Genomic DNA, 21796 nt, shown 5'->3' on the forward strand with positions numbered 1-21796 from the left:
CCACTTTGTTGAATGCCGAAAGTTTGATCTGCCAGCTGGACGACACTGTATTTGAACGCGAGATATAGTGTCGTTACTTCTCACGCTCGCCCTTAAGGCGGAATTGCGAACACGGAATATGGCACCTCCAAGGTACATTCTCCAGCCGGCAGGGAGCAAGAAAAGGAATACCAGATAGGCCTCGATTGACGTGCAAAAGTCCGGGCTTTAGACTATTGGGTCCAAGTGTTGTTGTATGCATCTTGGACTTAATCTTGTGTCTAGTCAGCAATAGAATGTTCCCACAAAGTCTACCGATTCTATTGCTTAATCTGACATGCAGAATGGTTTGCATGAAATTGCTGTCGGAGTACATATACACTTGCAAGCTACTACCTCTCCATCAACCCTGTTCACTTGAACCCCTATCTCAAGCACACATCTCCAGAATCTCCAGCACCTGCTCTTGCTTGTAGATCCTTGCCGGATTAGCCTGCGTGCAATTATCATCCAGAGCATTGACCGCCAGACCCTCGCTCCACGGCATACCCAACTCCCTCACAATCGCATCTATCAGGTCTCCCAAGTCTGCCTCTTCCTTCTTGAGTTCCCTTGCCTCAAAAACCTCTCTCTCAGCATCAATGTCCCACAAAATCTTCTCCATCGACTTCTGCCTTTCGACGTTAGCCTTCTGCTTAGCGTTCCATTTACACACAGCCGGTAGCAGGATACAACTCGTTGCCCCGTGTCCAACACCCCGAGGTCCGAGCTGGTGCCCAATTCCGTGACTGGCACCGGGGACGACGCCTTTGTGTAAAGGCATCATGGCGTCCGGGATGCCGAGTTGACAATCTTGTCGCGCTTTAGCATTTGACGGATCGGCTTTGCAGAGCAAGAGAGCAGGGATGAGACGTTGCAATCCCTTAACACAAGCCTCATCGAATCCAACGACACGCTTCAGATTGCAGAACGATTCGACACAGTGATCGATGGCGTGGACACCAGTCTGAATCCATACATTCAATGGAGTCGTCACAGCGAGGTTGGAGTCTAAAATAATGAGAGCAGGGCCGATAGTTGGGGAGGAGAACACTGAACTTCAGGCCGTCGCTGTCGCCGGGTACGCCGGCGTAGTCTGAGAATTCGCCACCGGAGAGCGTGCTGGGGATGGAGATGATAGGGCACTTGGGCTGGATGGAGTTCGAGGTTTTAGTATTGCTTGTCCATGAGGGATTTTGGAACTTTAGAACATGTCACGTACGGATGCGCTTTGGCTGTGCGGTTGGAGAGATGGGGGAGTGCCATTAGGTCGTCTTCGGTGCGGACGTCGTTGCTTAGGGCCTGCGTTTTCCCCATTTAGCTAACCCTGAATGTATCTAGGCTAAAACCATGGATGGTGTAAGACTTACGAGAGCTACCACCTTCGCGGCATCAATCAAGCTTCCCTCACCGAGGGTAATTATCAAATCGGCATGCTCTATCCTGGCATCCTCAATAACCTCCAGCACTTCGCTCATGAAGGTGTGCGGTTTGAAGCCAATCCTGACGCCTACTACTTTGTTGCCCAGAGCATGTTGCAGGTCTTCGAGATTGGAAGTGTTCTTCGCCACGGAGCTGGAGCAGACGATGTAGACTTTTGATTTCCTGCAGGTCGAGGCGACGTGCCTGCTGCAGGCTTCGGGGAAAGGTAAGCCGTAGCTCATGAGAGGCCGAGTTCCGCGAGACCCCTTTTCGTCAGTGAAGGCGCTGTGGAGGGTTTCCATTGGTGTCATTGTTGAAGTGGGTATGTTGACGTGGTACAATGAAAGAGCGCTGTTGCTTGGTGCTCAGAAATGCTTCTCGTATACTGAGATTGGGCATCTGATTAAGCTGAAGTAGAACTTCCTCGTTTCGAGTACGTCGATGTTGAATAGGTCTCCTTGATGTTAAATGACATTATGTCAAGGCGGTTGAACCGGGTTGTAAAGCCTAATTTTGGACCAATGGCAACTAACTTCATGCAATATTGGTACACTGTCATTCTCGGCCGGGGGTTTAGCATGCATGCATCCTTCCGGCTAATTGCCGATACCCTTTTGAGGGGGGCCTTAATAGGCGCCGACTCTTCTGAAACGAGAAGGATACTGAAGGTTGCCTGAGCGATTTTATGTCATGAACACCAGAGAAATGATTCGAGAAATCAAGTCAAAGCACTAGCTTATGTTTCGGTATCGTCAGCGAGGAGCTGGAATGAGATCCAGATAATGTTACTCGCTCGGGACCCTCGACTGAGCCCAGCGGTATGGTTCTCGAAGAGTAAGGAGTTTCAAAGTCCAGAATCGCAGTTCTGGCAAGGTTGAATAAAGACCTGCCGGAGGTCTTAAGACCAACAGGCTCTGTTTCCCTCGGTTTTGTAGCGACCACAAGGCAAGTTCGATTCATAAGCATCCTCAAATGCTACTGCAGCACCCTTTGATCGAGTGGCAAGGGTGCAAAAGGGCTAGGGGCCTCCAGCGTCTCAGTATGACATATCAACGGTGGGATACAGATCTTGTTCATTTCTCCAGGAATTTGCCGAGCCAAAAGATCGTCGCCATTGGGTCTTATCCGGAGGTTCGATGCAGACTTCGGAGAAGAAAACTAGGTCTACTTGCTTTGTAACGTGGCTCATAACTCATGCAATTCAGGTAGGAATCCGGATTATCGAAGCTGCGGAACCTTGCTGCTTTCAGATTTTGTAGAAGCAAAATGCATGATAAAAGCCTGTGCATGTGGTCAGTACAACGATCCCCATACGCGATGACCAGAATGCATACTTGCAGCCTCCATTTCCTCATCACTGACTAGCAGCGGTCCCGCATCCCTGCCCCTCACACCCATACGTTCGCTCAAAGGTCCAAAGACCGGAGAGTCTTTTTCCTCGTTCCAGACTTCGGTGAAAGGCTTTCGGTATTGCAGTTCAAGGTTGTAGTCTTCTGCTATACTAGTAGCCGAATTCAAGTCAGTACGAGACTATATCATCTTGGGAAGGTGTTTTCGTACGCTCGGAAGGCCTCCCAGGGAACTACGTATTCTGGGACCTCTTCCACCGCCTCCTCCAGGAAATAGCTATACTTCCATCCATACGGGGGTCGGAAGATACCATCGGTGGGCGTATTGCCAGGAAAACGGACTCGATATATGCTATTGCCCCACTCCGCGACAAGTGGTTGCTGATCACCCTCGGGTACATTGGACTCTGGATCAGATCCGGTGCGACTGTCTTTCTTATCAGCAGCGGCGTCAATTTTTTGGTCGTTTAACTTCTTATGCTCCGGCTCGAAATTCTCGCCATTGAATGGTGGATCCGATGGCGGCTCGGTGAGGACGTTGATAGCAGCTGCAATTTCCGTCCTGGAGTTCGATTCATCAGACCGCTCGACCTTCTTCGCAGTTGGTTCACCGTCCACCTCATCAACGGCTTTACGTTTCCATGATGGAGCTTGTGTTTCTTGACTAGCACTTGCTGGAACTCGAGACGCCGTTGAGCTGAGTGCAGCGTTGCTTTTGCCATCCACCGTGCCTCTGGGCTTCCCATTCAAATTGCTAGCAGCAGCTTTAGCTTGACGCTCGTAAAAGGTCTCTACCCCTAAGCGTATGGCATCCGAGTTTGGTGCGACTCCGAGGAATCTTCCCCCCTTTTTAAGGCTACCAGCCACATTTGCCAACATTCCTTTGGCTTTTGCTTCGTTTTCAAAGGCGTAATGCATGCAGAACATCATTGAAACGACGTCGAAGCCGCCACCAGGACCCCAGCGAGAGCCAGGCCCAAATCCAACTTCGCGTATAATTGGTATGTCTCCCAGAGAGTAGGTAAAGGCATCTTCTGCAAAGAATTCGGCATCGAATGTCCTTTGTGGTCTCCCTCCTTGGTAGCCTCCTCGACCTCCTCTGCCGCCTCTGCTGGCCCTGCCTCCACCTGATCGCATTTGTAAAAACCGCTCTTTTGCCTGATCAATCGACACTTCTGCCGGATCAACCCCCACATAGAGCTCGACTGGTTGCGGCGCTTGTTGCCATTTGCCAAGATCACCACCTTTGCCACAACCAATATCCAATACTCGTAACGGCAAAGGTTCTCTCCCAGACTCACACGGCGAGAATTTGTGTATGATAGTGCTCTTGATCCAGTTATTGAAGCTTCGTAGTCCCTTGATTCGGCTGTCCGTCTTCCGCCATTCCCTCCCCCGCTGAGGTACGGCATTGTAATGCTGCCTCACGACTTCTTCGACTCCCCTAGTAGCAGCCGCGTGCCTGTCTTCTTCTGCTCGTTGCTGCTGTCTCTGTAGAACGGCTTCTGAGTCTGCTTTTGAAATACGAGCAGCTCCTCCAGGACGCTTGCGAGGGCGTGAAGCTTCGGGCGGGTGGTCCTCTTCTCTAGGACGTTTCGTACCTTGTGAAGACATGTCTAGCACAGGCCGATTGCAGTGTGAGAGGATTGAGGGTAGCAAAGGCAAGAGGGTCCAGGGTAATGTGAGAAATTCGGTAGTACCAATTGAGATTTGGTCGAGACCATAGATTGCCAACAGAGACAGAGCGTGAATCTTTACCAAAGTTCTCTCCTCTCAATTTGATTATAGCATAGGAGAATTGCTTTGGGTGATCGCGAATTCCGAATAGTGAAGGCGCGCTAAAAAGGCAGCTGCTTCCGCGCGTCTAAGCTCCATCATTTTGCTCACCAGCATCATCAACATGACCATTACATCTGGACATCCACTTCATACTTTCCTCTATCGAAACGCCTTAGGTCCTCCGGCAGATTTCGAGCACCATTTCCAATCCGACATACTCCATCACAAGCAGCCACCATGGGTTCCGACCCTCAATACGCCAAATATCCCAACCTCTCCCTCGCCCAAGACATCTTCACCCTCACCAACCCCTCGTCGACACAATCATTACGGCAGACCTCACTCCAAAAGCTTCAAAATGCTATCTCCGAGCACAAAATGGCGCCCCTATACCGGTACCTCGCACATCCAGCGGACGGTATCCTGAACGCCTCAGGCGAAGGAACTGCACGAAAGACCGCCGTACCTGCTTCGCGGAAACCAAATGGAGCCGCAAGTATGGTGGCACGGCGAAGGAGCAGCGGAACTTTCAACTTCCCGTGGGATGATGCGCTCTACGAGAAGCTCAAGGCCGAGAACGAGGAGGAGCTAGAAACTTTCCAGAAAGAGGAGGAAGATGCTGAGGAGAAAGCGGGTGAAACAGAGGTCCAAGCGGCAAAGGGAAAGAGAGCGGAGTTCTGGGCCAGAGTGGGTGATAAGGTGAGTTCTTGAGGTGCTCGGCTGTGCTTCTAACCCAGATGCTGACAATACTTGTCTTCAAAGGAAAAAGCCCTCGCCTCATACGAAGCCGTCTTCGAGAAAACTGGCATCCTCGGCACAAAAATCGACCTCGTCCTTGCCATTATCCGCATTGGCATCTTTTTCGGTGACAGACTAGGGGTAAAGAAGAACGTTGACAGAGCGAAAAGCCTTGTCGAAAGCGGCGGCGACTGGGATCGTCGAAATCGGCTGAAGGCATATCAAGGCTTACACTTACTCACCACACGCTCATATACCCTTGCCGCCCCTCTGCTTCTCGACTCCCTGTCCACCTTTACAAGCTACGAACTCTGCTCCTACTCCTCACTGGTCGTCTACTCCGTCCTCGCAGGCTCGGTATCGCTAAAGCGCGTGGACTTCAAGACCAAGGTCGTTGATGCTCCAGAAATCCGTGCTATCCTCGGCGATGGCGAAGAGAAACTCTCGGCTCTCTCTGGCGCAGCAGCAGCTGGCCCCGGCGCAGGCGATGAAGAAATGAAAGACGCATCATCCGCTACACCGAAGCAAGCCTCCACCGCCGTCAATCTGACAGCTCTAGGTTCATCGACAGCGCCACAAGAAGCCGAAGCGCCGGTCGATTTCACGCCGTTAGCAGGTCTGAAGCGAAGTCTATACGATGGCAACTACCAGTCCTTCTTTCTCGCCCTCGCAGCCGTCGAAGAGAACTTCCTCAGTCAAGATCGCTATCTATACGAGCACAAGGGATGGTTCGTACGAGAGATGCGGCTGCGAGGATACCAGCAGCTACTGCAGAGCTATAGAGTCGTAGGCCTAGGCAGTATGGCTCATGACTTTGGTGTTTCCGTTGATTTCCTCGATCGGTATGCTAGCCTCTCCTTCCCTATGATCCAACCCGCCCCTTCTTCTCCTTTCGTGACTTGGAGCTAATCCCATCGTTCACAGAGACCTAGCAAAGTTCATCGCGGCAGACCGCATACCCTGCACCATCGACCGCGTCAACAAGATCATAGAGACCAACAGGCCAGACGACAAGAACAAGCAATACGCGGACGTGGTCAAGCAGGGAGACGGGCTGATTACGAAGCTGCAGAAATACGGACAGGCCGTGAGATTGAGGGGAAGCGAGAGGGGATGATGAGCAGGAGGCAGCCAGCAAGGGAGGAGATGATAGAAAGGAGATGTGGTTGTATTTGTAGCATAGACAGCGCTTCTGCTGGCTTGATCGACAACAGAATGAAGCCATCAAGAGGATCCACCAGTCGATGAGATTTCAAAATGAATTGTGATTTGAAACAATATCTTCAACGACAGAGCCGCATTTCCCAACCCCATCATCCATCTACCCCATCTACCCAATCCCACACACCCAGCCCCCACCACCTCCCCACCTCTCCCCACCCCCACCCCCTCACCCCCGAAACTCCTCCATAAACCCCTCATGGAACCTTCGGATCCTGCCCACCCACTCCGTCCCCGGCGCCAAAAACGTGGTCCGGAAATGCAACGTGCCCTCCCTTTGCCCGAAGCCGGACCCGGGGACGACGCAGACGCCCGTGGCGTCGAGGAGGCGGAAGCAGTAGAAGGCGTCCGGGGCGCGGCGGTCGCGCTCGGCCTGGGCGAGGGCGCGGGGGGGGAGGGTGATGGTCGGGTAGAGGTACATGGAGCCCTGGGTCCCGCGGAGGGGCGGTGTTAGTAAAGTTTGGAAAGGGGGGGGGGTTCTCGGCGGCGGACAAGGGGGAAAGGGATGGGGGGGGGAGTTGAGGATGATGGATGGATGGATGGATGGGAAGGGAACGGACCTGGGGTTCCTGACAGACGACGCCCTCCATGTCCTTGAACGCCTCGAAGAGGGCCGTCGCGCGCTTCTGCAGCCCTTGGGCGATGCCGTCCCACTCTTGCTTGTACAGCGGATAGCTCGGATCGCCCTCCCTTGGCGGGTTCACCTGCATCTCCACGAGGCACTGGCCCACGACGGGCGCGCACAGCATGATGGAGACGAATTTGTAAATCTGCGCCTGGACCTCGTTGTCGAAACCGACGAGCTCGAAATAGCCGCCCCGGTGCCCACATTCGCCCACCATGCCTTTCGATATGCTGTTCAAGGATGCGAGCTCCACATTGTCGAACCTCTTCGGTTGTTCCTTCTGTAGGTCACGGAGCCCCTTTTTGAAAGAGGTGAATTTGCCGATGAAGATGTTGGTTTGGTATACCTCGTCCGCCAGCACCACCAGCTTCTCTTCTGCCGCGAACTCTATCACGCTACGGACGTCTTCAGGGGATAGACTGGCGCCGGTTGGGTTGCCCGGGTTGATCACGACGATAGCACGAACATCTGTGCCTTCCTCCTTCGCCTTTTGGTATGCGGATTTGATAGCAGAAAGGTCTGTACCCCACGCTCTGCTCTCGTCGAGGTAGTACGGCACGCAGCGGGCGTTCAGCACGGCGAGCGTGGCGGTGTAAAGAGGATATTGCGGTATGGGTACTAGAATGCCGGTTTCCGGTTTCGCGCAGATGACGTTCATGAGGGTGTTCACGCCCGACGAGGCACCGGCACTTAAGAAGACGTTGCCTGGATCCGAAGGGTATCCATCTCTTCGCTCAATGTATGTAGCAACGCTGTTGCGAATCCCCGGCACGCCTTGGCTCTGGCTATAAGCGCCAACGCTGTTGACCTCACTCAGAAGCCAGCGCGCGCGGTCAATGACATCTTGCTTGTAGCCCAGACTATTTATCAATACATCCTCATTCTCTAGGAGGGGTGGGTATTCGAGAACGCTCAGCACTTGGCGGAAGAATGTGATTGGTTTCTGGTCGAGTTGTTGCGGGTTGCCAATATTGGCTGAGATGACTGTGTCGAAGGGAAGGGATTCATCGGGGGGAGTAGGAGGGTGTCCTTTCTTTAGTTTGGCTCTGTATGATTCTGCTCGCGTAGCGAGTTCGCCACGGACGGCGTATTGGGCTTCGCGTACATGGGGATTGATGTTGTTGATGTTGAGACTGCGGAGGGGGGTAGAGGTAGACATGGTGCGGTGGGAAGGTCGTTGCAATCGTGGAGACGTGGCAGATTGGACTATTATCATTGCTTTTCGTTAGTAGGTTCGTCATATAAAGGAAATACATATTTCTTTTTCAACCACACGCCCCTCGAATCGGCGGGCGCCGGTGCCGGAGGATTAAAAATGAGAGATTTAATTCACCTGGAGTGGAAGTATCCTGAACTGCGCTGATGGTCCTTAGCAGCGCAGTGCAATTATGTTGCAGTCTGCGTGAGAGGACATCTGATCTGGTGAGGATTGATGATGCCGATATTGTAGACATTTTCGTGCGTGGCTCTGGTAGCGGGAGATCTCAACACTAGGGCAGACTTCTTTGGGTCTTGGAATTGACAATTGACTATGATTGGAGGTTTGAAGGCATCATCACTGGTAGACTGGCCGTGGTTTGCGCAATTGAATGATGTTACTTATCTTCAGGTGGGGTTGGATTTACTCTATCTACCTACATGTAGTTTAGACAGGCCCAGCCAGCCGATTACGTCTACAGAATCCTACGAGCAGCCTCCTATTCCGCTCAAATCATTAGCTATCCACCAGAAGCAAGGGTCGCATTTCAAAGACGCTGCAATCCTTGGGGGGGTGCAAATGTCAGTCATAGCGACATATAAGACTAGAACTACAGAAACTTCCCAAACGCATTTTTTAGTCATGATCAAGATTGTCACTGCAAGCTGGGCAACAAAGTGAGGCTAAGCAGGTTTACTGATTGATTTGATACAACCGGTGGATGCTGCAGATAAATACATCGAATCTATGCATGATCGAGAGACCTCGAGAGACCTCTGCTCATCTCAACCCGAGGTATCACAAGAATCACACGAGTGCACGGCCCCGGTGGTGATACGCTCATGAGAAGTTAATCCGCGTCAATGTCAAATAGATATCTAGTGCGCCGCAATAGCAATCTTCTGGTCAGCAGCAACGGCACCGTCAAAGTGGTACAGAGGCTCTAGTCTGGCGCCCTTCTTCATGAGAATGTAACGCTTGAACCACCATGGCAAAGCTTTGGTGAGCTGGTACTTGGCGTGGACCCGAGTGGGCACGGCGAAGACGTAATCTAATTCTTCAAGCGTGCGCTGCTTCGTCTCTGGCACGAATAGGAAGATAAGGACCAAAGCGGTAAGATTGAGGCCGGCGTAGAAGGCGAAAGCACCGACGGGGTGGAACACCTGGAGGATACGTGGGAATGAGATGGAGAGAACGGCGGCCCAGAAGAGGCAAGTAGCGACAGCCCAGGACATGCCGACTTCACGGTGAGAGAGTGGAAAGACCTCAGCGGAGTATGTGAATGGCACGGGACCTTCACCTGGGGAGTAGAAGGCGGCGAAGAGGAAGATGAAGAAGGCGATGAGGCCAAGATGGGCTCGTTCTTGTTCTGGGATGATGAAGCACAGTCCGGCCGCAAGCAAAGTCCACGCCATGTTGGGGAAGGTGAAAAGAAGGAGAGCGCGGCGACCCCAGGTATCAATGGTCCAGACAGCGGGCCAAGCAAAGACGAAGTTGACGAGACCGAATCCGAAGGAGGCGAGTAGGGCAGTCAGGTTGTCGGCACCAGCGTTAACGAAGACAGTCGACGAGTAGAAAGCGATAATGTTGATACCGCACATCTGTTGAGCCAACATGACGGTGAAGGATGCGCCAGTTGCACGTCTGACACGGGGAATTGTGAAGAGTTCGATGAAGCGGGTGATGTAGTTGCTCTTGCCGATGATATCAGCCTCCTCTTGAATTTGAGCGTGGATGTAGTAAAGATCACGAGCCGCCTGGAGAGGAGTGTTTCGGAGACGGCAGAGCGATCGGAAAGCGTTGGAGTAGCGGCCCTTCTTGATGTACCATCGAGGTGATTCTGGGCAGAAGTATACACCGACGAGTAGAGGAAGTGCGGGAAGCATGGCAGATCCCAACTGTAGACGCCATGCGATGGCCCCGACGTTGTAGACGGCCAAATTGGCGCAGAAACCGAGGAAGATACCGAAAGCGGTCCACATTTGCCAACTCATGACCAATCCACCTCGAATCGCAGCTGGACAGTTCTCCGCAGCGTAGATTGGGACTGTCGAAGCCTTGGCACCCATACCGACACCGAGGAGGAGACGAGTGACGAAGAGTTGAGGCCATGTTTGCGTGAAAGCGGAGCCGATCACGGAAAGGAAGCAGAAGATGGCAGCGAAGAAGATGGTTCCACGACGACCGAAGAAGGCATTGAGAGGGTCAGAGGCCCAGCAGCCGCTAGAATTCCAAATCAGCTTGTGAAAACATCACTCCACCACGCCTGTAGATTGTATGCTTACATGAAAGCAGAGCCAATGTAGGGACCAGAATTTACAACACCGACAATCCAGGAATTAGTAGCGTAATCGACACCAGATACAGCGCCAGTCGCGGGGACGGTATTGGGAACATTGAAGTCGACGGGCCACGACAGGTTGGCCCCGTTCGAACCAGTCTGATCCCAACCCTGTACAGCGGCACCAATAGAGCAAAGGATGACGGTAAAGTAAAGCGCGCCCGGTTGGCGCCATTTGTGCAGGACTTCGTTGCGAAGGGCGTCGCGTTCGACTTCGTCCAGCTCGGAAATTTGCTCGAAAGCGGGGGGATCCTGTGCCACTAAAGCACCTTTCTTCAAGAGAGGGATCATGTCTTGCATGCCCGCCTCTTGGGCAAATTGCTCGACATTGTAGAAAAGAGTATCTCGAGGAATGCCAGCCAGAGGGTTCTGAATTCTGTGTGGTTGAAGATCAGGCTGAGTTCAATTGGGGAGGAGGTGGGGGGTGGGTTGTTTTGAAAGCGGGGAAGGAAACTAACCTAGCAGTAACGTTGCGATTCAAGCTCACGGAGTGTTGACGAGAGCCGTGTCCACCGACATTTTTTTCTTCATATTGATCAGGGCTACTATCAAGTCAGCGTTTGATAGCCTCATCCTGGGATCATTGGGTGAATTTACCTTTGGTCGAGGTGCGCCAAGTCGCCCTTCTCGTTGTACTCCGCCATGGTGTAATGACGATCAAGCCGGTACGATTGACTTCAGAGACGACACAAAGATGTGAGGAAGGAAGAGGAAGGGAGGAAGGAAGGAAGAGGAAGGGAGGAAGGAAGGAAGATGGAGATGACCTTAGTGCCGATGGACTGGAGTGAAGAAAGAAAACGACGGGGAAAGGCCGGGGGCTGAGTTAGATATGTATGCAAACGGGTCGTTACGCCGGGTGACTTCTGGAATGCTTGAGCCCATTATCGCCATAGCCATTTTACAAGACAACCTTGCAATTCACCACACCCAATGTTCTAATCGCGCAGAAGGAGTGACAGGGTCAAAGGCTAATGCTGATCTTGCAAGCATTAGGCACCTTTCGCCCAGGATTATTAAAGGGTGGTTGCATAAGCTTGTCGACAATTGGTTAGAGCAACTGTTGGCGATTGTGCCGGCAAATTCGCCGACGAAGGTCTTTTTGAACCCTTTTTTCTGGGGAAGTCAGAGTTTATTTTTGCCTGTCTCGAACACGTTGTCAACGCCCGTTGAGAGAATTGCACCGTTGCAAAATAAACTCGTACGCACCGTCAAGCAAGACGCCTGAAGGTAGGTATTCTCCTGGCCCGTCTGCCTGCATGCCAAGAGATGCAGGACGCAGCTCGCAAGTGGATCTTCACTGGGAAAGGCAAGAGGGGTGCGACCTGCATGCTGCCGATATTCCTACATGCAGTCTCACTCAATCGACGGCTGGAACGAACAGATCCGGTAAAAGAGGGGAAGTTGTGAGACTTCACTCCAGCTCTCTTCTCCAGTCCCCACAGTTTTATTGGGTCCCAGCGAACACTGTTCACGAGCCATGTGGCACGGAGCATTGTTTGAGTGGATCTCCTTTGAAAGGCGTGAACAATCATGTGATTTTATCAGATCCACTTGTATAGCCTAGCCTTGCCCAGCCGAGTACCTTAGCCGTCACTGTTTCTCAGCCTTCTCCGCATCTCTCAACCTCGGCGTATCCGAAGCACATGACTACCTTAGCTACTGTAGCATTGTCGTCCTTACTTGAACGTTGACCGCAAGCGACCACTGTCTCACATGTTCTGTCATAATGTCATGTGTCTGAACGAAAACGGTTTCCGTGCGAAACAACACAACACAACACAACAAATCTCGTATTCCAACTACCAAGTGGCAACTGGATAAAGTGGTAGAAGTGGCTGGCGGTTGGCGCACGGGCCAAAGAGCGGCTCCAAAATCCCCTAACGACTAGCGAGAATAAGGTAAGTGCCCATACTGTAGGTCGAGGCCCTGAGACTGAGCGTGAAATGTGAGGAGAAAGTCTGGGGAAGGGTAAAGTCAATGATAGAAAAGGGTAAAGTACAGAAGCGTGCAGGGAATAAAGTACAATTAGGGGTCCTTGCTTCTACCCGCCACCAGTTCACCTCTTCTACATTGACCATTCGAGACTTTAGCCGGTGACTGGAAATAGAGAAAAAGAGAGAGAAGAAAAGAAAACATCATCGCGCTGATGAATGTACAATCATCCTATGCACATCTAGTCCCAGTACAAAGATGCGTGGAACAAGGCGTTGGGCAGGAAAGGCTTTTGACATTAACGATAAACTTTCCGGCAATACTCCACGTACTCTGACTCGCGTGGCGGTTTCACCATGCGATGAAACCGCAGTGCCTAACACCTGGCTTTCTTCACTTCAACCAAGTTACCAACACCATCTCATTTAAGGATTGATTGCGACAGTGCTGACCTTAATAACAGCAACGGAACGCGCCAGACGCCAGTAAGAAGTAGGTATCCTCCTCGGCAAACATTACTCTAGCCACGCTGGCCACCTAGCGACCGCTCGTGTACTTTCAACTCGCTGTGACGACCTGATACGGTGTAATAATACAGTAACGGTGATCACAATAGGACTATTTCATGCAGCCATCATTCGACACCAGGCAATATCTATGCGTGAGACCCAACCATGTGCTGTTATTCCCACCCGGTAAGCCTAAAAGGGCGCCATCCACGTATCTGGGGGTTCTAGCCGCCTTCTGGAACCTCGCTTGCATCAATTTTAGCCACGAATTAAACCCGGGCTAAGATCCAGACACGAACATACGGAACGTGACTTGATGGGCCTTCAAGGGCGTAGGGCGTAGGCTGACCACCCAGCGAACACCTGATCGATCCTGTCCTTTCATTATTCACGAGGCTCTTCGAGGATACATGCGCGTCCCTGGCAACGCATTTCTTTGAGAGCCTCAGCTTTAGCACGGGGGCTGACTGATATCTCGAAACACCTCTTCCCCTACATAACCAACCATGCTTTCGCAGTCCACGTCGGTGGTGCAGAAGTCCTCGCGGTAACGACTCGCTATGCGGCAAGGTTGCTTTAGCACGGCTTATCCGATTTCAATCCGTCTATCCTGTACTTTTGCCTGCCTTATTTGATTGCTTTTGCTACGTTTTCCATCCAGAGCGTGTAGATGAAGACTACAGCTTCACCATTGGCGTGTATGCGATCCATCGAACGCCATAGACTACAGATATTTCCTCCATCGCAGCTGTAGCGGGACGAGTATCACGGGTAAAACACTCACAGCCTCTCCAAGCCCAGCATACTGAGGAGACAAACGGACATGGATAAAGGCGCCAGCAGCAAATAATATGGCAACGACATTATAGACTGCGGCCCAAGTGAAGTTGAAGACCATCTGGCGACAAGAGTCTCGGGAGAGGTCTATAAGCACGAGAATCCCCAACAGAGAAGGTCGGATGAGGACAGCGTCCCCTGCGATCCACGCAGTACCGGGACCACTTTTCATATGCACGCCAACACTGGCCTGAGAAAGAGCGGCCGCGTCATTGACTCCGTCGCCACAGAAAAGAACGGTGTTCTTGTCAGCTTGCATGAGCTCCTTGACGTACTGCTGCTTCTTACGGGGCGTACATTTAGCCCTGATAACTTCATGAGAAATCCCCAGCTTGAGGGCCACCTTTTGCACTGCACCAATCTCATCGCCGCTTATGATTGACACGGCTATGCCTCGCTCGACCAAGCTAGCAACGACAGTACTCGCTTCCTCGCGGAGAGTAGCTTCCAGTCCGAAAACGGCGACAAGCCGATCTCCTTGAGTAGCACACAAGACTGTGAGATTTTGGGAGAGAAGGGACCGTACAGGCAATTGGTCTTCTACCCCCAGCCATCGAGCATTCCCAATGCGCACAATACGTCCGTTATACGTACCTTCAATGCCTTTACCGACTACTGGTGTGACATGAGTGACAGTAGCAGGCTCAACGCCTGCGGCTTTGAGGTGCTTGGACACCGCCAACGATACTGGATGATCTGACTGGCTCGTCAGAGCGACCACGATAGCAGCTCCCAAGTTTTGAGTCTCGGAGCAATACTCATCGCTCACTACCGATAAGCAACCTTGCGTCAGAGTGCCTGTCTTATCAAATACAACATGGGTCACGCCTCTAGCCGCCCTCATCACTTCCGCCGATCTGAAGACCACACCATGCTTTGCTCCAACCCCACTCGCAATGACGAGGACCATGGGCACAGCGAAGGCCACGGCGCATGGACAGCACACGACAAGTACCGAGATGGCATAGGGTATGGCCTTCAAGATGGCCGAACCGGCTGACTCTTCTTGTATTGTTATACCTACCGCGAACCAAACAACTAGAGTCAACATGGCAAGCGTCGCACTGGCCGGCACTATCCACCTCGCAACTTCATCGGCCGTGTGCTGAGCTTTGGTCTTTGAATGTGTCACCTCCTCAACCATCCCCGCAATCTCGTCAATTGTATTGCTTCCCGGTAGTCGAGTGACCCGGACCAGGACAGCATCACCAAGATTGACGGACCCTGCGATGACGGACGAACCAGCTGTTTTTTCCACCAAACTTGCCTCTCCAGTCAGCACGGATTCGTCGAATTCGGATACTCCAGAGACAATTGTACCGTCCGTCGCAACGGGACAGCTAGGCTTTACTCTGAACGTATCGCCAAGTTGCAGCAGACGGACATCAACATCCAATTCCTTGTCAAGAAAGGAGTTGGAGATATCGACGAGAAGAGCGGACCGTGTCTGCAATGATTTTATAGAGCCAATTCTGAACGCTCTATGGCAAGCGAAGTCACTCATCAATCGTCCCATCATTATGAAGGTTATTAGCAGGGCGCTGGTTTCGAAGTAGATGCCGGACACAAGACGAGTGCCCTTTACCTCGCATATGAAAGACGCTACGGAGAATCCATACGTAATAGACGTGCTCAAGACGACCAACAAATCGAGATCGACAACTCGGTTCAAGATCAAGCTTCGAAGAGCTCTCGGATAGAAGGGCCCGGCAACGACGACCTGAACGACAGTCGCTAATGCAAGGGACACTGCATCGTATGCAATCATGTGCTTTGGGAGCGGCGCCCATGCGAGGACCAGTATTGGGATGGTGAAGATCCAGGACAAGGCCGTGGTGAATGCTGTCGCTCGAATTTCTGTGGGTACCTCATCATGAGATTTTGGAAGAGCTAAGCTGACCGGACTAGCCAAATCTGTGTTCAAGGCCTTCAGAAGCTGTCGGGCACCTATAATGTCTGCGTCATACTTTATAGAAAAGGTATGTCTATTCACTTGCGTCACATCCTTGACCCCAACAGGCAGCATAGCATCTGCTCTAAAGTCCCCGCAAATGCCCGATACCACAACATCCAGCTCCTGCCATCCATCTCCGATCCTCTGGCAGGCACGCCCGGTTGCACTTTTCACGGAATCGATGACATCGCGAACCGAAGACTTGGCGAGATCGAGGTCGAATTCCGCCTGCAGAAGGATAGTGTTCATTTGCAGATTGTGCACCGCCGGCAATGACTCGAACGCTTTTGAAATCTTGCTTGTGCAGCCTGGACAGTTGGATCCTTGGAACTTGAGGATCACGTGCTCGGTGTACGCTGAACCTTCTTCGACATCGTCAAGCACATATTTCCGCAGTGTCCCTGATCTGTGAGCTGCGCGGATGGGTCTATTTGATTCATGGCCGGTAACGTGGTGTGGATCCAACGGCTTCTCGATCACGCCGGTATGGCATGTCCCCTCGTCTTGTCTTTGTTGCTCCCTGCAGCAGTCATCTCCGGCACACGGGCTGGTTGTTGAGATGTGCGAAACATCACCATCGCTGGATCCATCTTTGCTACTGTGAAAAAGCGACATGTCTTCCACAAACAATCGCAACCGTTTTCGCCTCTTGCTATCCTCGTCCAAGTTAATCAAAAAAAAATAGGGACTTGATCTTTCTGTCCAAGAAAAAGAGATCGTCGGTCGCGACAGAGCAGTCATCACAGGGTAGGAGGCCACTTTATTCCTATTATTCATTCCGCAAGAGCGCCTAAAACAACGTCCAAGAAGGCTCGGATCGCCGTGGCCTGCAGGAACCCGTCATACGTCCAAGCGTCAAGTGCATTATGCACAATAGAGGCTCCAGACTGGCATTAGCCGCAATGCCCACCGAGCGTCTGACACACCGTACGTTGGATGCGTCTCTGGCACAGCATGCAGAGCGTCGCTTAGGCGGATGGACTGGATATTACGTACGAGTTCCCCGGATCTTTCTCGATCTCATATGACTTGCAGGAGCCCTTCTCCGTACCTACGAGTGCATCATCGCGTCGCAAAGTGAGCCGATCACGATATCAAGTGTTGCATGCCCATCGACCATCTTACCGCCTACCGTCCCACCAACCTACCAAGCGACCAATCAGCAGGGCAACAGTACGGAGTAAGCGGACGAGTTCTACCAACTCCTCCCACTATAGATACACATCTACCCACATCAACTCTTCGCCACGGCGCTCGGGCTCGTGTCTCCATCAACCGCCGTACATAAGCGTCGCAAGGAAGAACAAAGGAAAGAAGAAAAACCCCAACCACACAACCAACACAACCAACCATTCCCATCTCCTTCCCCGCACCCCCCCCCACTCTTCCCCACTTCCCCATTCCGATCCGTAATAACGACGCAAAGCCCCACCTCAGTGTCTACATACATACATGCATACATACATACATACGCCCCATGCCGTAAGTGAGTAGCCAACCATCTACCAAGCACCGCGAGATCCAGAGATTACAGCACCCACATCACACCGTACGCAGTTGTTCCCACACCAGGATCAAGATCCTTGCATCCCGTATGTATGTATTGTACTAGATCCTCGACCGACTTCGCGACGCAAGGGCAAAGCAGAGGCGCGGATGTTCAATCGCCGGGCTTGCGGCAAACGGCCGCGATGGGTCGGCTTGGACGCTTATAAAAACGTATGTATGTACGTATATACGAACGAACGGACGAACGAACGAACGAACGAACGAAAGATACTCGTGCGATATATATTCAACTCGGAAAAGAAGAGGGAGAGGAAGAAAGTCTGAGCGCTGGGACGGGGTGCGCGTACGGTGTTGAGAGGGTAATAAATAGATGATGAAAATGAAAAGAGAGTGGAAGAAAGAAATAAGGGGGGGGGAGAGATGGCGAATGCGGGATTGAGATGTGGTCAGATTGATTCACATCAACCACGCTCATCTCAATCGCACGAACCGGTCCAGTGAACAGAATTCCTCTCTCTCTCTCTCTCTCTCACCCTCTCTCTCTCCCCCTCTCTCTCTCCCTCTCTCCCTCTCTCTCACCCTCTCTCTCTCCACGCCCTCACCAGACCCAGATCTCCCGCCGACAATTAAAACCACTCGCGACCCAAAGCACCATATCTGCCGCTTCATTCGACACCGTGCTCCCACTATTGTACTACTGCTGCATCGCTCCGCTCCCAGCGTCTCTCGGATCCCTGGAGCCTCCGCTTTGCCGAAAGCCCTATCCTGCTACATCCCCATAGACGCCATCATTTCCACGTATTCTCCGCTCGCCGACTCAACGCCTCCCTCCCACGACTTCGGCGTAGGCGCAGCGGCCTTTTCCTCGCTTTGCCCACTCGTGGTGTCGCGATCGCTGTTATAGCGAGGTGTCGCTTGTCGCCCACGAAAAAGAAGTCCCGATTCCGTTGCGCCCATCTTTCTTTCTTCCTCATCGACAATCTTGAGCTGGCAGATGGAAAGGTTTCAAGCTTGGCAACGACACCCCGTTCATCGTCGCCCTCATAACCCTCATCCGGCACCAGGACGCGGTAGCTTGAGCTCGGCAGACCGTCAACCCCTGCCGACCCCGACGCCGGAGCCCGAGACGGGCAAGTGAAGCGCGCGACGCATGTGTGACAGGCGGCGTCGCCGTTGCGCCACAGCCACGTGCAGTTGGTGCAGGAAAGGTCGTCGCACGGGGATCGAGCCCGAGTGTGTGAGAGGTTGTTCTCGGTGTGGAAGCCGTCGCCGCAGAGGCGGCAGATTCGCGAAGGGGTCGTCGAGCTGTCGAGGTGATTGCGATCGGCTCCGGTAGAGATTGGGGGGATGCTGGTGTTTGGCGAGAGCCATGTGTCGTCGAAGGCGGGCATGGTCGCTGCGAGTGTGATTGTGGTAGTAGTGGAGGTTGTGAGTGCAGTCTGGCGCGATTGGTTGTCAGTGGGAGGGAGTACCTCTGTGAGCGGCTAAAGATGGTTGGTGAGGTTGTCAAAGGAGACGTTGCAAGCACGTTGAAGACGACAAAGTGTCAACGATACACACAAAGCGGCGATGAAAATTCTTTGGCTTGATGGTCGATGTGAAAGAGAGAGCCGAGCAGGGAGGAAAGTCGTTGTCACGACAAAGACAGTTGTTCAGCTTCTGTGAGCACAATGCCTCAATTCATAGCACATGTCTGGGACTAATCCCATCGGGTAGAGACCTAGACCCACTGAGGCACTCTGGGATAATAACTTCTCAAACCGTCATTTTATTCGCGGTGGTGGCGACTTTGTCATCAAGTGCCGACTCTCTTGAATCTCTCGTACCAATCACCTTGTAAAGCCTCGAATGTACTCCCCGGCTTTCTGTACGTCACACCTTCCACGCTCGATCACATCTATCGCGCGTGCCCAGATGCAGCGGGATCTAGTTCTGCATTCCGCTTCCAGCCCGTTGTGACAGCCTCTCTTGGCCACAGTATCGCCGGAAGCCATTCAGATGGAAGAATTTGACGTATGAATTCAACCAGATGAGCGCCTCGACCTTCTAACCACCACTGCCCGTTGCTGGTATGAAGAAGGACGGCGTAGTGTGCGAGGATCGTCACCGCCATAGGCTTTTTCTTTTCTAGCTGGGTGATATACGACGCTTGAACCACGACCAGCCAAGTGAACACGAGGCCGGGTTCGTCCCTTACGACTGTGTGTATCTCAAAGGTTTTTTTAAGGCCTTGAATCGTTGAGCTGTAAATGTCTCTGATGCTTGGATCAAGCGTCTCTTTCTCATTCGTGTCGAACAGCTTTTCAAAAGCAACACTCGCGTCTTCAGAGAGCGGGGATGTCGTAGGGTTCCAACTATAATCGATGAGTGCTCCCAAACTCCCCTGCGCGATCCACTCTTGGGCGCTTTGAACGACGGTCGTCACACCACGTATGAGTGTAAAGACACTCAATATGTCATTCACCGGGTCAGAGGGCATTCCAAATTTCCCACTGTGGGGTGATACGAAAGATAGCACTGAAACTATGCCGGACATTGCAAACAGTGCGTGACAGTTGTATAGGGTGACCTCGTTGAGAGCGGGTATTGACGTTGCGAGGGCAAGATTCCAATGGTTGAGCGCTGCTCTCTCGTACAGGTGGCGCTTTGTAGGATTAACATACCAGAGGTTCACCGCTGATATGGCAAGCAAAGCGTGCAACAGAAATCCGTGGGACTTGGCTTCTCTTGGAACGGCGATTTGCCAGATCTGCTGTTTCGATGGTATACTCGATAGAGAGAAGCACGTACCAGTCGTATAGTGATGCAACAGTTCCAGGTCAAGGAGGCCGGGAAAAAACACGGGCTTCGGAGCAATCTGGCCATTGTTTCCACCAAACGGAGCACAGACACTGGTCAAAGACGGGCCCGGTGACGGGCGCGAGGACGTAAGCATTGACTCATTAGGATGAGGAAAAACTACACCGTCGCTCGGAGCTGAGGCTGATATAGAGCCACGTTCAGACGGCGTGTTAACAGGATTTGAGTCAAGAAAGCTACATCGCAAATGTAGGCGCACACATTTACCACAGGCGGGCAGCTTCTCGTCGCACTAGACGAAACCAATCAGTCGAAGATCGAACGCATATCAAAAATAAGTTGGCTTTAGCAAGAGAAGGGACCGAAAGTCATGGACAGAGAGAAACTCCAAAAACATCATCTTTGCGGACAGGCGGAGTATGCAAAAAGGGAACAGTCAAAGAGGCATCAAACCCTCAAACATTGACATGTTCATATCGACGACTTCTCCGTGCTATCGAATGCTCAAATTGTAGTAATCCTTTTTCATAAAGTAAAGTCCTTGTGAGGGATGAAGCCCAAAGTCGAAGTGAAAATATAAAATATCCAGCCCTTCAGATCGCCAGTGTTCTCCGAGTATTTGATTGCCGGTTAAACAATGAGACTCGAAAACTGTGGCGTGCCAAGAGTACCTCAATCCATGACTTTTGATCCATCCTCTTACCAGCCCTTGCCGTGAGTTGAAAGACATTCAAACAAAAGGCGGAGATGCAACAGTACAGAGACGAGAGCAGTCTATGAAACACACAGCGACGTACCTTCACTCTTCTCGCTTTGCACCGGGCGCAGCCATGTCGAGTCTTATTATGTAGACGCCGCGATGGCATCATGAGCGAATTATCCGAGCAATCGTACTAGTACGTCAAGTCATGATACGCGCGTCAGACGACCAATTGACGCGGATGTTGTTCTCGGGAAGATTGACTGGGAAGTCTCAAGTGAAGCGATGGGAGCTGCTTAGCGAGTAGATCTGACCGCTCGAGTAGGTAGTCCATTGGTGGGCGGTAATTAGATTGGGATGGGTGTACGGGGAATTGGAGTGAATGAGTCTTTGTTGTGTCATTCGGGAAAGGAGAGGTAGGGAAGAACATCATTTCGGGCCCTTGCGGGCCTACGTTTCGACCTGTCCCGACAACCTTACGAGAATAAGAAGAAGAGGTCACCGTGCATGACTGCCTAGTATTGTATAGCATTACAACAGTAATAGCCAAAAATAGATGAACATACAAATCGCTTAAAATCCAATCAACTCGTCGAAGAGAGGATTCCGAACCTTGGGGAGGGTTGTAAGCCGAAACCATAATCTCCTTCGAGTAAGGTGTACGAGACATGCTGCTCCTTCAGATATATCTAAGTACTTTTACTCACCGAGGCAAGCTTCTTCTTCACCAGGTTGCCCCTTGCAATCCACCTGCCCTCTATAATAAGACACTTTCACTCGGCAACCCTTTAGTACACTCGTTCCATCAGTCAGAGCAAACTCTCACTCATTGTCTGAGAAGCTCTCTATTACCATGGCGAACATC

General features: G+C 52.0%; 7 protein-coding genes across 7 annotated transcripts; 1 reads left to right on the forward strand and 6 right to left on the reverse strand.

Moving 5' to 3' along the window:
* Nucleotides 1-409: 409 nt before the first annotated feature.
* On the reverse strand, nt 410-1751 carry HO133_007621 (uncharacterized protein; the record flags this gene model as incomplete). Its single annotated transcript, XM_037298491.1, has 3 exons — nt 410-985; nt 1071-1169; nt 1389-1751. 3 exons carry the CDS (start codon nt 1749-1751, stop codon nt 410-412), a joined length of 1038 nt encoding a protein of 345 aa, XP_037155827.1.
* A 982-nt stretch (nt 1752-2733) lies between these two features.
* HO133_007622 (uncharacterized protein) lies at nt 2734-4403 on the reverse strand (the record flags this gene model as incomplete). Its single annotated transcript, XM_037298492.1, has 2 exons — nt 2734-2941; nt 3001-4403. The coding sequence occupies 2 exons, from the start codon at nt 4401-4403 to the stop codon at nt 2734-2736; spliced, it is 1611 nt and encodes a 536-aa protein (XP_037155828.1).
* A 402-nt stretch (nt 4404-4805) lies between these two features.
* Nucleotides 4806-6423, forward strand: HO133_007623 (uncharacterized protein; the record flags this gene model as incomplete). The annotated part of the gene is made up of 3 exons (XM_037298493.1): nt 4806-5267; nt 5331-6148; nt 6231-6423. The coding sequence occupies 3 exons, from the start codon at nt 4806-4808 to the stop codon at nt 6421-6423; spliced, it is 1473 nt and encodes a 490-aa protein (XP_037155829.1).
* Nucleotides 6424-6696: 273 nt separating this feature from the next.
* Nucleotides 6697-8311, reverse strand: HO133_007624 (uncharacterized protein; the record flags this gene model as incomplete). The annotated part of the gene is made up of 2 exons (XM_037298494.1): nt 6697-6954; nt 7088-8311. 2 exons carry the CDS (start codon nt 8309-8311, stop codon nt 6697-6699), a joined length of 1482 nt encoding a protein of 493 aa, XP_037155830.1.
* Nucleotides 8312-9228: 917 nt separating this feature from the next.
* Nucleotides 9229-11335, reverse strand: HO133_007625 (uncharacterized protein; the record flags this gene model as incomplete). Its single annotated transcript, XM_037298495.1, has 4 exons — nt 9229-10573; nt 10636-11067; nt 11150-11233; nt 11289-11335. 4 exons carry the CDS (start codon nt 11333-11335, stop codon nt 9229-9231), a joined length of 1908 nt encoding a protein of 635 aa, XP_037155831.1.
* A 2521-nt stretch (nt 11336-13856) lies between these two features.
* Nucleotides 13857-16538, reverse strand: HO133_007626 (uncharacterized protein; the record flags this gene model as incomplete). Its single annotated transcript, XM_037298496.1, has 1 exon — nt 13857-16538. The coding sequence occupies one exon, from the start codon at nt 16536-16538 to the stop codon at nt 13857-13859; it is 2682 nt and encodes an 893-aa protein (XP_037155832.1).
* A 2791-nt stretch (nt 16539-19329) lies between these two features.
* HO133_007627 (uncharacterized protein) lies at nt 19330-20700 on the reverse strand (the record flags this gene model as incomplete). The annotated part of the gene is made up of 2 exons (XM_037298497.1): nt 19330-20408; nt 20685-20700. The coding sequence occupies 2 exons, from the start codon at nt 20698-20700 to the stop codon at nt 19330-19332; spliced, it is 1095 nt and encodes a 364-aa protein (XP_037155833.1).
* Between the last annotated feature and the right edge of the window lie 1096 nt (nt 20701-21796).

This window comes from Letharia lupina (genome assembly GCF_014066315.1).
Source record: "Letharia lupina isolate WasteWater1 chromosome Unknown contig_4, whole genome shotgun sequence".
NCBI lineage: Eukaryota > Fungi > Ascomycota > Lecanoromycetes > Lecanorales > Parmeliaceae > Letharia > Letharia lupina.